Here is an 18146-nt window from a genome sequence, read left to right as displayed (position 1 = left end):
ATGTCAAGCCAGCTAGGCAGCTCACAAGGTTTTGGAGCAGGGCTAGAGAGATGTAGGTCATTCAAAGGCAGCATCATCCTGACTGAAAAGAAGCCTCAAAAGTGACTAATTTGAAATAGGCTACAAGTAAAAAGGTTAAATAATCACTTATGCCCACACAAAGAGTCTCATGTTAGCATGTTGCTAAGCTAATAGCTTGATACTATCACAATAAATACACAAATATTAGTTGAAATAAAATGTATGCATTTTCAAATATATGAAAGACCGGTGAAAGATTAGATACTTTCAGTACAGAATAATAAAATGTAAATATTTTACGCAGTCTGAGGAGAGACCAAACCCACTAGATTTTGGTCTTTTGTCACATTTTGAAATGCTGCATGACCAGAGACAAGACTTTCCCTCAGAGGGAGACTACAACCTCTGCTTAAAATTGACATGAAATGCAAATTCACCCCATCTATTTTCTAAATGTATGTTTTGTATGTGAATGTTTTATCCATGCATTATAATTATTATTATTACTGACCTGACCTCATAATTAGGCTACTACAGTCAGAATATCATAACTCCGAACTTCTGGTAAAACGACAGAATTCTCTAGTGACGTATGCTGGACATCTACAATCATTTATTTAGCTTAATCCATCCACAATCGACTGCAAGTTCACATTTATTTTTGAGTGCAAAGCCCACATCTCAAAATCCAATCAACAGCCGAAAAATAGAACCAAATCAGTTACTCGGATGTACGTCACAACTTGGAAGAGAAGATCTGTCTAAACTGCTGTTTCATTGCGACTTGCCATGGAATCCCAATAAGAAGATCAGAGGCCGTTCTAGTCAATGTAGGGGTCAAAGGACATGATGTCAAGCTGTGCCAACATGGACTTCATAAATTATGTAACATTCCTCATGTGACCTCTCAAAGGCAGCTGAAGCAGATCACAGCAGGGACCTGTCTGCATGTCTGCAGTTGGGATCGATCACTCTATTGACAGCACTGTAGACGTCCTGCTTACATTGTTCTCATTTTCCCAGGAGGCTTAACGTGTTCTGCCCATGAAGAGCATGTTCCTGGATCAACATCGATGTTGCTCCTAGAACAACTTTAGAGATTAGAGAAAAATAGACATGGAAGATGTTTTCTTCATACATTTTATTTTATCATTAAATTTTCATAATGTGACAGAGTTTATGAGGCACAAACAGTTTGTAACAAAGAAAAAACTTTTAGACAAAGAAAGAAAATCGAATCAAAACGACCACACTATTACCCCGCAGAACATGAAGTGAACATCAAATGTTCAGTATGAACAGCAAGAGAGTGACTTGGAGAAGATGTAACACTAATAATTTAACTTTCAATTCAACTCCATCTGCAAAGTCCAGAGCGGGTTTACTATGGAATTGGAGGTTTGTGTGCAAGAAAGCAAAACAAAAACAGCATTTTCCTTAGATAAACAACCAAACAAATACAAAATACGCACTTTGGCTTCCTTGTCTTAGGGCGCCTTTTAGTTTAGAAGAACATAATTACTTCATTAAACATTGAACAAAAACGTGTTTAGCTGGTATAGACCTGACATAGCTTTAAACAGAATAACCACAAAACATCAGCTTCCCTTTTTGCATTCATCACAAGCTCTCAACATTTACACAAAGCTGAAAGTTAAGAACAATTCTGCATATTCATTGGTCCATTTTAAGCATCATACAACATATTTTACTTACGATTGGACTCATCACTTAAGTGTTTCTTACAGGTTTGATTACATGAACTCTGACAGAAAAATTACTGTGCATATAATTTACAGCGCAATAGTTGTACATATTTTTCTTGCTAAAGCATTTCCGTATGTTCTGTATGAGATTTTTTGTATCTGTAAAATAATGGCAGAAAATATCCTTGTTTTATGACAAAATTTGCATTATTTGGAAACAAATCTTATAAATGGTTGCGATAAATGTTTACAAATCAATAAGAGGAATGATGAAATAGGTTTCGTTAAATGGAAGCACTTGTGATATTCGTATCCGTGAAGACCTGAATCAAAAACTAATAAGGCATAAACCACAGATTCCGGTTTGTAGACACAAACACATTCAGTGAATCAGAATTAAACAGCTATGACTAAACTCCGCCTCCTGACTGGCATAAGCCCATTTTTGGGATTTCCTAATCAAGCCTCTACAAAAAGAACAACAATTTCATTTCATGTAGGGTAAATAATGTCAGGTGACACGTTTAATGGACTGAGATATTTTGAATGAATTCTCAAACAACATAGTTTGTCAGCAGTTCAACAGCATAGCACTTTGATTTCCCTTAGAATTATCCCACTTTTTGTGGTTTTACATGTGCTTACGTGAATTAGGTCAGGCTGGGAATGAGAGCTGGAGGAATATTCTGAGGTAACTTAAATAAATAAAGGCGGCAAAGCCTTTTCATGCCATCATCCCATCATCCCAAATCACAGATGCCATTTATATTATCATTTAGAATAGAATACCTCATTCAGTTCTCTACATTACATCATAATACCTTCATCTACATTATATCACCTGTCCTCTATATTACATGAATAACATCCAACACTAATAATTTATTTGACATTAAATAACCTCATACCCGCTTTACTTCTTTCCTAACACTATACAATCTGAATCATTTTATACCTCAATTCTTTTTTTTTTGTCCCTTTGACCTGCATATGTGCATTTGTGTTTAAATTAAACGGTTTCCTCATCTTTAACAGACATAGAAGTGTTTCACAAACACTGACCTGTAGAGGTTGCACAGAGTAAGAGAAAGAGAGGAGGAGGAAGGGCTTATGGCTTTTAGGGCAGTGTTTTGCTGTGATTGCTCTGAAATAGTGTTTTAGTGTGTGTCTTTAAGCTGGTTTTTACGTGCGTGTGCGATCAGAGCGTTTGTGTCAATAGCCCGTTCGAAGAAGCGAACGACAGACGGTTCATTCAGGAGAGATGCGAGAATCTGCTCGAAGGAGAAACTCCAGTCCCCATCTCTGACCGTGGAGGGTGAGCTGGGTATGTCTGTTGGTGTGTCCAACGCAGGGCTGCTGGTTCCGGTGGGACTGCTGGTGGGCGTAGAAGGGCGCGAAGTTGAGTTTGGGGTAATGTCAGAGCGGGACGGGACGGTTTCATGTTGACTGACCGGAGACTCAGTGTGGTCCTGGGTGCCTTCACCCTCAGCGATGGTCTCGGCCTCAGGGCTGGTGGGTAATGTTGGGGAGGTCTCTGTCTGAGCCGTGCTGGTGGGGTTTTTTTGCGGGCTGCTCTGCTGTAGTTTCCGCCCCACCTCCTCCATGCGCAACAGAAGACTGGTCACTCGCGCCACGGCACGGTACAGACTCTCCTCCTCCTCATCACCGTGGAACACACCATACAGAGTCTTCGTCAAACGAATAAACTGCACCTGGAACAAATACAGTCTATTTAATTGATTTGAACTGCATTTACATGGCTTCACATTAACCACAACAAATATGTTCAGCAATGGGCAACATTCCAATTACACTTCAATAAGATAAGTCTAAACTTAAGTTTGAGGGCAAGAACAAGTTGTGCGTTCAGGACAAAGAACAGCGAGACTCACAGACTATGCCAGAGAACAGGAATAGAACCGCACTGAACAATGTTAGTCAGTAGAGAATGGACACTGTTGACACAATTGTCAAAACACCTCAATGTATTTGTGGAATCAAGGACTAAGCAAACCAGGTGCTGTACTCAAAAAAGCATGAGAAACCATCTTGATGTCCCAAATTCATTTCAGAGATGATATACTCATATTCATATATACTCATATATACAATAAAAAATATATATATTCCTATTTTAATAGTACACTTACAGTATTTGTGTAACACTACATTCATTTAATAGTTTTTAATATATATTATTATTATTTACATACACTGCCTTTTCCCCAAAAAATTAATTCATACATTTATTCTACAAGGAAAAAGGAAAAGGAAAGAATACAAAAAAATATTCTCTAAATATAAATTTATAAATGTATTTATAAAAAATGTATCCCAGTTTCTGCAAATATATTAAGCAGCACACTATTTTCAACAATGATAACAATAAGAAATGTTTCTTAAACACTAAATCTATCAGAATGATTCCTGAAGGATCATGTGGGAAGAAGACGGGAGTAATGACGCTGCTGAAATTATAGCTTTGCCATCACAGGAATAAATTACATTTAGTAATTAGTAAAAGTTATTTTAAATGGTAATCATACTTCCACAATATTACTAATTTACTGTATTTGATCAAATAAATGCAGATTTGCTGCACATATATATATATATATATACACACACACAAATAAAATAAAATCTTGAACCAAATAAAACAATTTAATAAAATGAATCTGACTACCCAAACTTCCCAACACTATATATGAGAAAGAGGGAACTTTATGAGAGAATATTTGATTCGCTCAGCTTTCAGACGATGTGCACAAACAATGTTAAAACAACAAGGTAAACACTGGACAGTTAATAGCGATGCTACGTTTGGTTAATGTACACAGATCAGCAGTGCATGAAGTGGAAAATCTCAGCATCACATAGAAAAAGTTAACAGAAAATTTTCAGTCATTATTAAATGGCTGGATAATGCCATTTAATACCATTGACTTTTTCCTTTTTCCTGCACAAAGACATTGCAGATTTATGTATGTACCCATTCAATTCTGACCATGTTTCATTTTTGTGTGTGTACCTGATTAATTCTGGGCAGATCTTTAATATTTTCATCTCTCCGCTGCAAGTCTTCCTGCCACTGTTTCAGATATTCTTGCAGATCTACTTTAGCACGACCTGAAGGGCAAAATACATCCGATTTTTATACAGTTTCCTGGAATACTCGATTCTGATTGGTTGATCGCAGCATTCTGTGGTAAAATATTTTTGTATAGTATACTCATTTGACGTTTCTGTCTGCCAACCAATCTCTTTCCTTTCACATAATCCAATAATTTCAACTCATATCAATATGTTCTGCCCATCCATTTATTTGGTAAGTAGTCAAGTAAAAATGCAGTCATTTGTTTTTTGCACAGGGACCCTGACCACCCTGTTATGGTTTATTTTGTGATATTGTTTGATACGATGGTGGAGAACATGATTATAGGACATGGATGAATACTCCACCTCTCTCTGGACATTTTCTGATCACTCCATCCTCTGCAGAGTCTACAAGAAAAAGAGGAGAAAATGTACAGCCACAAAACAGCGACACTCACACATTAATGAATAGATATACATGAATACATATAGACATATATTTTATAAGCTTTTTTTTTAGGGTGGGCAGGGATTTAAGTTTCTGCTTCTTGATAAAAGAACAAAATTTAGTGTTTTCTAGAAATTAAACTTTTTTTGATGTTAGTTGATTAGTTCCTCTTAAGCACAAATAAAAAAAATACTACACACAACACACAAACATGAAAATAACACATAAGCACACAAAATAAAATCACTAACATTATAACACACCCAGAAGAAAGAAGAAAGAGTAAAAAGAAAGGCGTAAGGAGCCACAGAAAGGAGTGAAAGCTGACCAGAAAGACGAGTGGAGAAAGAGTGATCTTCAGCTGGAGGAAAAAATCTAGACGACGGTAAAATCTTACACTCCTGGGTCCCTGAAGAAACACAAAATATGAATATATGCAGAAACACACATTCTTCTATTTTTTTGCACTGGTAAAAAATGATCTGTTGTAAGTTATGGACAAATCTGCACTTATCAAAATTACCTATTTTTTTCTTTTTTAAAAAGGCACCCAATTACATCAAGATTGATGGGGATTTATATAAAGTGGTGTTATCTTCGTTGTTACAAAACCAGGCGAGTAATCCAAAGGTTATTGGCTCATATTACATAGGTCCCATATCACTATTATGGCCTTCTTAGACTAGAAGAACGGTTGCCGTTGCTGTTTAAGTTCCTTTGGATGAGAAAGTGTCCAATAACTAACTAACTAAATGTTTACAAATAAAGAGAATAATGAGGGGATGTAGAGAGGTTAGATATATAGATTATACAGGGTTACAGAGGGGTCAGATACTGTATATAGATTAAGCAGGGTTATAGAGGGGTTAGATGGCATATAGATTATATATCTGACCCAACTATTATCCTGTATAGAATATAAAAGGTTATAAATTATACAGGGTTATAAAGGGGCAAGACATACAGATTACACAAGATTATACATGGGTCAGATATATATATATATATAATTTAAGGGTTGCTGAGGTAAGATATACAAGATAAGATATACAAATTGCATAAGTTCGTAAAGGGGATAGATATACAGAGATGAATCTATAAAATTATACAAATCATTGCACAATCATATACATACATAACCATATCATTATGTTCACACTAAACATTATAGCACAGTGGCAGAGATCAGAGAATTAATTTACCTGGTTGAAGGTGTAGTTTGAAGAGAAGTTTTAGTTTTTCAGTGAATGATCGGTTGTATAAGATATCTGCAACACACACACACACACACACACACACACACACACACACACACACACACACACACACACACACACACACACACACACAAACACACACACACACACACACACACACACACACACACACACACACACACACACAAACACACAAACACACACACTTGAATGAATCTGACAGATTGGAAAGCAAGCTGCTATGTACTGAGGTGAAAGGTCAAAGGGCAGAGTTAGGCTCCTCTTACCCAGACCGCATATGAATTCTTTAAAGGTCACAAGTCCATCTCCATTCTCGTCCAGAATATGAAAGGCTGATCTTGCCAGCGAGCATGCGTGCGTATGTGTGGTCCATGGCAGCAGGAGGTTAAACAGGCTACTAAACTGGGACTGATCCAGCTGATACTGGTCCAGATATGGAAGGCTTGGGTCATGGTTCTGCAGGGCAGGACTACACACTGACCAGTAACAGCTCACAAAGTGCTGCCTCTGCAACACAAAGACATAGACACTATATATCTATATGCCCACACTCACACATACTCAACAAAAGAAATTTCAAAGACACACAAGCACACACAGGTCATGTGGCAGCTGCCGTATTTTGAGGCCTTTATGTACTGAAAAACTCACCTTAAAAAGCAAGTAGAGCTCGTCCAGCTGAGCAGCACTGAACTTCACACCTTGAGCAACAACACGCAACTGCAGTAAAAAAAAAAAGAAAAAAAAAAGACGGACTATTAACCAATTTACCAGGGACAATAAAGTTTACTGCCACTGTATATGCAAACAAAGTGTAAAGAAGAAATTATGCAGATTACACCACATTCCAAAGTCTGGGGTCTGTAAGATTTTTCAATGTTTTTGAAAAAAGCCTCTTATGCTCACTAAGGCTGCATTTATTTGATCAAAAATACAATACAGCAATACTGAGAAATATCATTACAATTTAAAATAATTGTTTTCTATTTTTATATATCTTAAAATGTAATTTATTCCTGTCATGTCAAAGCTGATTTGTCAGGAGCAATTATTCCAGTCTTCAGTGTCACATGATACCTCACAAATCACAGAACACAAATCTTTTTTAACATTATAAATGTATTTACTGTCTCCTTTGATCAATTGAATGCATCCTTGCTAAATGGATTAATCAGATCTTACTGATCAAAATCTAATTTGCCATGAAATTAATGAATGTAGTTTTATAATGCATTTTTGTTTCTTTATTTTAAATTTTTCTAAATTCTAAAGATTTATATATAATTTAATATAATATAATATAATATAAGGACTGTAAAGGAATAAGGTTCACACACATTTGTACTTACTACATTTTGTTTTGTTGTGTCCTCTAATGTCTGAATGACACAAAGCTTGTTCTTCTTCCGCATATTTTCCACTTCCTCTGTTCGAATGTCTCCATATTTCTGAAACAAAGACGCCTCATTATTATGTCTGTTTCAGGCCTGTCAGAGGGGGGTTTCCGTCATTCCGTCAACACAAAATTTACACAAAACTATAAAATCTGTCAACCTGAGTACAGGTGTTAATTGTCAAAGTATTAACAAAGACATTACATTTAATCATTTAGCAGACGCTTTTATACAAAGTGACTTACAAATGAGACATTCCTAACGTGTTTTTTTTCTTTGTACAGACAGATTTTAATGTTCACTACAGTGTATTAAAGTGTGCAGATTTACCTCGTACGCCTCTTTGATGAGATCACAGATGTCAACCTTTTGTATTGATTTGTCGTTGGTTGTTGCAGATGCCTGCTGCACGGTGGCTGGTAGAGGACTGTCTTTATTTGTGACATTGTCAAAAAACCTGAAGGATAAGATCAAATATGAAGACAGATCGAGTTTGTAAATATAAAAATCCACCGCAAAAACCAAAGATGCTCTTTACAATTAAACAGCAGCAGCTTGTCAACCATAGACACTCTGTAGGTTCGGTCATCCTGATCTTGGCTGAATGAATTACCGGTACACAGAATGGACAAAAGATCCATGTAGTAGTAGTGGTGGTAATAATAAACATACATGCAAATTGATTGACAGTGGTCAACCTCTACTATAAAATGCTTGCTCATAAGAGGCAGACAGGTCACACAAATAAAAGGAACTGATAGAAGGAACAATCCAGCTTGCTACTCACATGCTTGGCTATAATAAAATGCCAATCACCTGTTGAGGACCGTGACAGCTTCTGCGTCGTCATGGCAACAAAGCAGATTGTCCATATTGTAGTCGAGCACAGCAAGGCCAAGCTGCAGAATGGCTTTGATTCCATCATAAAAGAAGCAATCGACAACATTCACAGCACTCTCAATTGGCAGTACACTGATAAAGAGAGTCAGGAACCATGACAACGACACTGACGAGAAGAACGACAGGTCTGTCATGTGTTCGGTCAGCTGGGTTAGATGCTCACGGATCAATTCCTCGAACACGGCTTGGTCCACCAAGGCACCTGGAAAACATACACACGGAGACTCGAATAATACTGTAAGCAGAGCCGTAGCTAGAGGATTCGGGACCCCCTGAAAAAATATTGAGGTGGGCCCCCTCCACCAATATCATATACTGTTCAATAGATGAGCATGGAGGCCCACATATAACAGAAGATGGTGATGTTGTTGTAAAACCTTTATTTTAAAAGTTAAATGTTTATATAAAAATTACAACTAATAAAAACTGTTTATTAGAAATTGTTAAATAACAATAAAACCATTTAAAAAAAAAGTAACGGCAAAATAATGCCTAAATGCATAAATCAAAAAGTAAACATTTAGAAATTGACAAGAATGCAGTCAAATTTGACAAATAAAATCATTTATTGTCTTATTTTTTAATAAAGATAATATGGAACTGGTAATATAATATTAAATAAAGCTAATACATTTAATCATCCAAGTGCAGTGTGTTGTATTCGTGTTTTCTTGTTCCCAGCGAAATAACAATACAACCTGTCTTCAATCGACTGGGATACAACAACTCTCCTGGCCTCCCTCTCATTCTTCTCATGGCGTTTCTGGTACCCTGATTTATGTTTTCTTTTCCCCGACATTTTTCAGTCAGTCAATCCCCTGCTCTTCCACCAAGTTCATCGTTAAATTTACGCAGCTGCCGCCTCAACTCTGATTGGTTCTGTTCACGAGCTGGGGTGGGACTTACAATTTTATTGGGTCCATCTGACGTTTGTCACGGACTGAATAATTATTAAATACTTTAGATCGGACTAAACCATTTTTAGGGAGGTAAGAGAAGTAGATATTTGGAAAAAATATTAAACCAAATTGCATGTTTTTGTGGTTTTCATTTCAATCTCAGGCATACAACTACCGGTAATATAAATATTAGAATTATTCATACAACAGGGGCCTATATAGTATAATTGCTGGATTTAATTGTCACCACCTTTCACCCCACTAGCGACGGCCCTGACTGTAAGCAAAAATAAACATTTGATAATTGTAGAGCACACCTCAACAAAGCTCAGTAATAATAATTCACTTCAGTTGTGAGGGCAAGTAATTACGACACCTTTGGCAACCTGCAAATTTATTAAGATGATTCAATGACATTCTGGGTATGAGATGTGTATAACCAGCTCTCACACACATACCAATAATTCTGCGATTGAAGTAGTCTGGGAGCATTCGTTCACACACAGCAACCAGCAGCCAGAAGGCCTCTTCCTCTTTAGCATACAGCAACAACACCGACGTCAGGATATTCATCGCCTGGACAGACCGACATATAAACAATGAGTGAGAATATATGAAGAGTTCAGATGCAAAAGCCTCTAAGTGCCATCTGAAATTTTCTTCTAGAATGACCATTTTTATCAAGCTTGTATATTTAAGTTCAGTAATTTCACTTAAATGGCAGTGAAGATTACCTATTAATCGTAATTAAAGTGAAATTACTGAACTTAAATATACGAGCTTGATAAAAATGACCATTCTAGAAGAAAATTTCAGATGGCACTTAGAGGCTTTTCCATCTGAACTCTTCATATACATCTTCTAAAGCTAAATGATGTTATAATATTTAAATAATCTGACTTCTTACAAATAAAAAACGTAGTCACAATATCTTTCAAATGCATAGACTTCACTTTGGATATTTTCCATGATTATACTTTGCATAGACAAAGTGTTGGATTAACAAAACATTTATATTCCATGTCATTCCTGTTTTGCACACATAGTTCATGTTCAGGAGGCTCCATATTTCATGTTATGTTCTTTATTACCATAGATTTTTCTCTTGTTTTGTTAAATATCTGATTTAATATCAAATGTTGGTGCAATGTGCAATAACAAATCTTTTTGTGCTGATGTTTATGTGCATGGTAATGAATAATTGTGTGTGTGATAGTCTGGCAGACAATGCTCTATTGCTGTGCAAAAGCAGGATGTTGCGCACAGACATACACCATCATAAAGTCTGCTCCCCTTTGAAGCAACAACCGGTCACTTAAACACGACACGATCATCTAACTGACATTTAACATTTTCTAAGTGAATATTTCAAAAAATTCTATGCCATGAAAACACTAGACCATTACAAACCTGTATGACTCTCTGAGATTGTGTAGTCAATCAATCAGAGTGCAACTTGATGGCTTTGAGAGAGCTTTTAAAAAAGATTTGTGCACAAGAAGCATCAGATGTCCTGTGAACTGTACCATCTGATGCTGAGACCATGTGTGAAGACTAAATGAAAGAGTCACGTGTGCGTATACCTGGCAGTAGCCGATTTTGGGGTTGCGGTGAGCATAGGCAGTCAGGACGCGGCGGAGGGCCGAGATTCCTGTGTCACTCTGGAATGCTGGGTGTTCTGGGAGAGAGCGATGCAGATCTCTCTCAATCTCATCACATGCGAGTGAGCTGCTGCCCATGCACTCCTCCAGCAGGCGCCCGTAGTACCCAGGGTGAGAGGTCATGTCATGCACTGCACCTATAATACAAGCAAACATACATGTACAAACTGCAGCACACACCTACTGTGCATACACACACACACATACACACACCTGAGAAGAGCATCCACAGTTCTCCTCTGAGAGTCTCTGGAACTCCTCGTACAATGAGATCACGTGTTTTTTTGGTGCAAAACATTCCGGTTCCACGGCCATATTCAGCGAAGTGGATCTGCCACGACTGCTCCTTCATTCGCTCCTTCAGCTGTCAACAGTGGGATCAAAAGTTTGGGTCTGTAAGATTTTTTAAGGACTTTAAAAAAGAAGTCTTACATGCTCATAAAGGATGCATTTATTTCATCAAAAAATAGACTGTTTTCTATTTTAATAAAAATGTTCTTGTGATGCCAAAGCTGAATAATTGCTCCAATCTTCAGTGTCACATGATCCGTCAGAAGACTTTCTAATATGGTGATTTGTTGCTCAAGAAACATTTCATCAATGTTAAAAACAGTTGTTGCTTAACATTTTTGTGGAATCTATGATACATGTTTTCAGAATTCCCAAATTAATAGAAAACGTCTTTACTGTCACTGTTGATCAATTTAATGTGTCCTCACTGAGTAAATATATTCAATTCTTTCAAAACAAAAATAAAATCGAATCCCAAACTTTGAATGTTAGTGTATACCGCTTGCTTTGATTCCATTAATCCGCCTTTACTTAACTAACGTTACACCAATATTGCAGTAAGGTTACCATTTTGGGGTCAAGGTTTTCCGCATCGTGTGGATGAAAGACGTTCATGAGAGCTTCCGTGCTGACGGCTTGACTTTGCCCCACCATCACACCCTCCTCATCCTCGGAGAGAAAGACACACACACACACAATTTAGTGTCCAATAAGTATCCTCTGGAATTTGTACAGTTTTTTTTTACTTTTTTACAAAATCATGCCATGAAATGTGGGATATTTTTATTTTGAGACTGCCTGTGACATTTTTAATTGCTATGGAATATATATAATAATGGTATTATCATTGTAAGATATGGTAAGGTAACACATCATTTCTTTATATTAGTGGCTGTAGTGTAGAGGAATTACCGGATTACTGATACAATGCTGGGGGCTTCCTGCTGTGCCACACTTTCTGCGGATGGTGGCAGCAAGTCGCTCAAAATCCCGAACCTCAGAAAAACGCAAAGCTCTCTTGCCACGCAGACACACAGTCAGGGCACGACTACTGCGGTCTGGCAGCTCCACACTAAACACCTGCAGGCATACATTAATGCCATAAACACACAGAAATAAGCAAACACAACAAAACTTAGGAATTATGACTTTTTCAAAACTCCCCAGCCACAAAATATACTTGAACATAATTACTATTGAAATAAATAAATATATTTGTAAGTACATATTTGTAATGTTAAAGTTGTAATTTAGATCATATAAACTTTAAGTGTAATATATCATAACACACTACATACATTATAATCAAGTACTTTACATGTGTTTCAGTTATGTTAGTCAACATATCAAAATAAGTGTACTTCTCTAAAAGAAAATCAAAGTTAAACTTTTAACTTTTTTTAAATATACTTTTAAGATTTGAAGTACATTACAAGTGCACATTCAACACAATTAGGCATACTACTTTTTCTTCACAATGACAGATTTCTTAGCAGTTTGCAGAAAAATCAGCAGCTTACGCACCTCCCATAGAGGTATAATGAGATGGCACTGAGACCCATCCTGGCTTGCAAAGCACAGATAGTTCTCAGAGACACAGATTTTTCCAAGCGCATTCACGTGGCTGAATGGAACCCAGAGGAAACTCTCGTACACTTCACAGAGGTTTTCCTCCTGTGGCAACCGGAAAAAAGCTCGGAATGACTGATTCCGTGCATGTATTTCCAGAGCCCTGCGAAGATTACAGTAGAGTCAGACATTGTTCAGTAAAAAAAACAAAAAAACAAAGGTAACATTCAGAGGAATTAAACTAATGCACCTTTGCGTGATGTGAAGGGGGTTGGCAAGTGGATGTTCAGCATTAAATGTTTCTTTATCGAAGAACCGCACAATGGCGTAGTCGGCCAGCTGCTGCATGATCAGATACGTCTGCTGGAGTCTCAGGAGCATCGAAAAGAAATGATCCTCTCCACGCACACGCACACGGATGCTCTCTGTCAACATCACGCTTGACGTACGTTCCAGACGGCTCACTTCATCCCAGGGATACACCCGTTTCACTAAGCAAAGAAATGCATAAACCATGAATAATATAAGATTTTGACTGATGCCAACTGTAAAAGGAGGAATCCACAATATATGAAGTGCTTAATAGAGTAATATGTGACATATCTTGTCGTTAAATCCTAAGGAGAAAGAAAGTCATACAGGTTTGGAACGACATAAGGATGAGTACATGATCCCTTTAGGACTTTGCTATGTAAATGTCTTCAATTATGATTGCTTAACCTCTTTGCATGTGGAAAAAATGCCATTTCCAAGTAGCTAAATAATGAGTACTCATTGCTATGTAAACTTAGGTATGATAATGCAACTTAGTTACATGTTAATACAAGGGTTCAGGGGGCCACAAGATGCTGAAAATAACAACCAATCATATTATTTGAGAAACAACATCTTGATGTCATATGCTTTATATACTTCTCACATGTATAAATACACGGGGCTTCATATGTGAAAATACATTGATGCTATTATATTTTAAGAAGTGGCTCCCTGGAAAAAGGATCATGTCATGCCCTGTTTACACCTGGTATTAAGATGCGTTTTGGTCGATCGGATCAAAAGTAGACCAGGAAGACAGATTCCTGTTTACACCTGGTGCTTAATCCTTCTCTTTTGTCCACTTTTAACCACTTCTGTCCTGATTTCTTCAAGGGGATGGTGTATGGGTGGGTGAATGTATGGGCTTTTTTTAGATCTTTCAATCTAATGGACAAAATAAGCTTGCACAATTTACATATGAATGCAAAAGGAGACGACGGAAAACATACGAAGAGCAGCAGCTTTCGGCAAGACCATGCCGGACTCTGTGAGTGTGTGTTAGAAATCAGGAATAGTGAGAGAACATTGTGCTTGGTACGATTTTTGTCTTCAAACCGAGCTTGGGTCTTCAGCTGACAGTTTAAATCCGGTCTTGCCAGTGCGCTTCCCATAATAAGGTCAGTAGGCGGAGAGTAGGCGGCCTTTTGTGGCTGTTCGAACACATTCGACCACATGAGTGTCCACACTATGAAAGTAATCTGGCTGAATGCGTTTTCGACTACCTCTGGAAGTGGTTGAAAGTGGACAAGCCCAAAACGCTTTAGACCCCATTTACACCTGTATTTAGCGTCATCCACTTGTGATCCAATCAACCAAAATGCATCTTAATACCAGGTGTAAACAGGGCCATAATATATGTGGGGCTTTAGCACAAACAGATTTAAAAACCACTTTGTTAATACACGCAATGTTTTAACATCGTGCCCCCATAAAATGGTACTGTAATAGAGCTTGTGGCATTATGTGTAAGCAGGCCAGCATGTTTCTAACCCTCATTTCCCAGCATATAGGAGTAGAAACACAGGAAGTTGGTGCTGAGGTAGATCCAGCCCTGGTTTGGCACTCGTCCTCTCCAGTAGCTGCAAGAGAAATATGTCACGAGCTTCTCTTTCTGAGGCAAAACAAACAGACGTTCAAAGCGCAGCACTGCCTCCCGGAAGCGTTCGGGATCTTCCTCGTCATCTGCGGATGTGCCCTCCTCTGCTATCAGACCCTACGCAAACAACATACCAGCACTAAAGTCAACACAAGAGCAAATGCTGGGACTAATATCTAAAACACCACAAAACACAAAAAAAGGGGGAAAAACATTCAAAGGTATATGGGAGCCAAATAACCCTCTCACCCTTATCTTTCCCTGGACAAAACTGGTGATGTCTTCACCAGAGTCAAACACAGAGAGAGTTCTAATGATGTTCTGCTGAAGCCAGTCCCAGTGCTGTGAGATCTCTTCTAAAGATGCTCCTGTACACACACACACACACATTATATCAGGATCTGAATGAGCCCTCACATACACATTAACACTGTGTGTAGCATCTCTCTCACCACAGGCAATGATCCAGTACACCTGAGAGTCAGGCGTCTGGTGTAAAATGCGAAACGGGGCAACTTTGGCTGTGGAGTCAAAAACTGTGTCCAAAGTTCCAACCAGCAGGCCTAAAACAATGATGTAAAACAACAAACATAACATTATAAAAACATCTCCCTGAGCCTAAATTGTGGCTACATTTCTTAAAACCTGCAGTCTGAATTGCAACTGAATGTGGTCAGTTTTTCCATTTCAAATAACTGCTGTTCTTCTGAATCTTCTATTATTCGAAAAAGCCACAAAAATATTAAGTAGCTGTTATAAAACAATTATAAAAAGAAATGTTTCTTGAGCACCAAGTCAGCATAATAAGGCCCATTCATACCATGACACGCCCACAAAAGATAACTATAAAAATAATTATATTAGCATCCACACCCATGGATAATATTGCTGTATTTATTATAAGCACATGCTGCAGTTTTGTCTTCTGCCGCTTTAAATACTAGTGCACATTAAAGCAGGACGGATTCTCATTGGTTGTCAATGTTTTTATAATTCATCAGCTGGAAAAGTTTTTTTGTGAAAGTGATTCCAATAATGTCTTTTATATTTAGAATTTTTTTTAAAGCTACATTTATATAGCTATAATGAATATACTCTATTATATAGCTATAATGAAACTATCGTTATCATGATAGCTATAGAATGATTTCTAGAGGATCATGTGACACTTGATGACCAATGACTGATGAAAATTCAGCTTTGCCATCACAGGAATAAATTACATTTTAAAATATATTCAAATAAAGATATATAAAATATATAGCATAATATGAGGTTTAAATGGTACTAACTTTTTGCAGCAAAAATTCAGCTTTGCCATCACAGGAATAAATTACATTTTAAAATATATTCAAATAGAGATATAAAATATATAGAATGAGGTTTGAGTGGATTTACTTCTTGCAATGTTAGCAGGGACAAATTATTATGATAGTCACTGCAAATATGTCCTCTCTGCACTGCTTATACACACGGCTTCAGAAAGAAGCTGCTGTATTATGGCTCTTAGTCATGAAGCAAAGGTTTCCATGGTGATGAACTCCAAAAGGGGAAAAAGTCACTAATAATTAGAGTAAAACCTACAATCAGCTCACCAACCATTCTGGCCATATGTTCCTCTCTGTACTGGAGGAGACTCCATGACAGTATGACTTTTATTACTAATTATTTATTTGTTTGTTAATAATATTAAACAGTTTTTTAGCACCACTTCCAATGGCATAGCTGTGGTCCTGCTTGCATCTATTTTCTTTTATTTGTACATACTCTCGGTCAATTTGAAATGGTGGATCAATTATAAAAATAAAAAATAAAAAAACTCTGAATTATTAGTAGTAATTTTAGTAAGATTAGATATATACTGATATCACTAGAGCTTCCATGTGAGTGAACATAATTTCTCAAAAATGTTCAGTTGTTTATGTGTAACACCGTTTTTATGTTAGCAAAAAAATTAATAATGAGTGCACCATGTAAATTGGCTTAAAATGACACAAAACTTGCATATCACTGGCCTTCTTTCAGATGGACTTTAAGACAACCTCAGTAAACAGTAAACACGCTGAATCCACCTGAAACCTAAATAACCTGACGTCACAACATGACGCAACAACTGCTGTCAAAGGAGAGATGAAGTCAGATCTACCTAAATATTCTCCGTATTAAAACCGTTTAGGCCTCAGCTTCTAAACATATAATGTCTGGAGGAATGTTGCATTCTTAAGTACCTTTACGCACACGGTCAGTTTACCGCAGTGGTGACGTCAGCACTCAAAAGAGCACATCATCAGACCACTGATTGCGAAACTTGCAAAAAAAAAAAAAAAAAAAAAGATATATATATATATTTACCTTAACCCTTGACCTGTTGCCAAATGACTTTTGGTTAAAACAAAATCAATAGTTTGGAAAACCATTTGAGGTGTATAATTTAAGGTGTAAAACCGAAAAAGACGTCACACTTGGATACTTATTTAGCACAATTATTAAAGCATTACAGCCTTTCATGTTTAGAGCTTGCACACGGATATCCGCGCGTTCGCGGTACCTGTCAATCCTCCGCTGTCCTCTCCGGATCCGCGTCTGCGCTGCAGCACGAAGTAATCGTTGGATTTCTCCGTCACCCATAATTTCAGCGCGTTTTTAAGAAGCACCTCTTCGGGTTTGAGCCACATGCTGGAATTTGTTTTCAGAAATACGCGTCCTCTTGCATGACACTCGGATCATCGCAAGCGCATACACCCATAGATTTGCGTGTTTGCTCTTGGACCGCTTTTCCCACGTCGACAGAAACTGAGCCAAAGACAGCGACACCGGCGCCAGTGGGATTGTAGTCTTCCACATCTGCCCCGCTGAGCAGAGGAGAACGCTACCCTGAAAACTATCGACTACATTTCCCACAATCCCCGCTCAACCTCATGACTTTGTTTCAAATTATTTAAAGGGACAGCGACATTTGTTTACGAGGAGTTGTCACGATAGCGTTCTTACCTGGAACTCATTTCTACCAT

The 18146-nt window shown here is 37.5% G+C and overlaps 1 protein-coding gene across 2 annotated transcripts; it reads right to left on the bottom strand.

Annotated features, from left to right (window-relative positions):
- Nucleotides 1-1145: 1145 nt before the first annotated feature.
- Nucleotides 1146-17999, bottom strand: tbc1d8b (TBC1 domain family member 8B). 2 transcript variants are annotated; one of them, XM_084413004.1, is made up of 21 exons: nt 17684-17999; nt 15588-15698; nt 15385-15503; nt 15030-15252; nt 13474-13714; nt 13179-13386; nt 12567-12734; nt 12222-12323; nt 11577-11727; nt 11286-11500; nt 10161-10278; nt 8720-9005; nt 8234-8360; nt 7859-7957; nt 7161-7229; nt 6776-7016; nt 6474-6539; nt 5600-5680; nt 5190-5231; nt 4759-4856; nt 1146-3439 (listed from the first exon to the last, which is right to left on the bottom strand). In XM_084413004.1, the coding sequence occupies exons 1-21, from the start codon at nt 17808-17810 to the stop codon at nt 2885-2887; spliced, it is 3447 nt and encodes a 1148-aa protein (XP_084269130.1). In that variant the 5' UTR covers nt 17811-17999; the 3' UTR covers nt 1146-2884. The 2 variants fall into 2 exon arrangements, with proteins under 2 accessions (XP_084269130.1, XP_084269131.1); XM_084413005.1 differs by lacking the exon at nt 5600-5680 and having other exon boundaries at nt 17684-17991.
- Nucleotides 18000-18146: the final 147 nt, after the last annotated feature.

The sequence above is a fragment of the Rutilus rutilus genome, assembly GCF_951802725.1.
Source record: "Rutilus rutilus genome assembly, chromosome: 7".
Classification (NCBI taxonomy): domain Eukaryota; kingdom Metazoa; phylum Chordata; class Actinopteri; order Cypriniformes; family Leuciscidae; genus Rutilus; species Rutilus rutilus.
The sequence above is the reverse complement of the archived record's forward strand: the minus strand, read 5'-3'. Positions and strand labels throughout refer to the sequence as shown.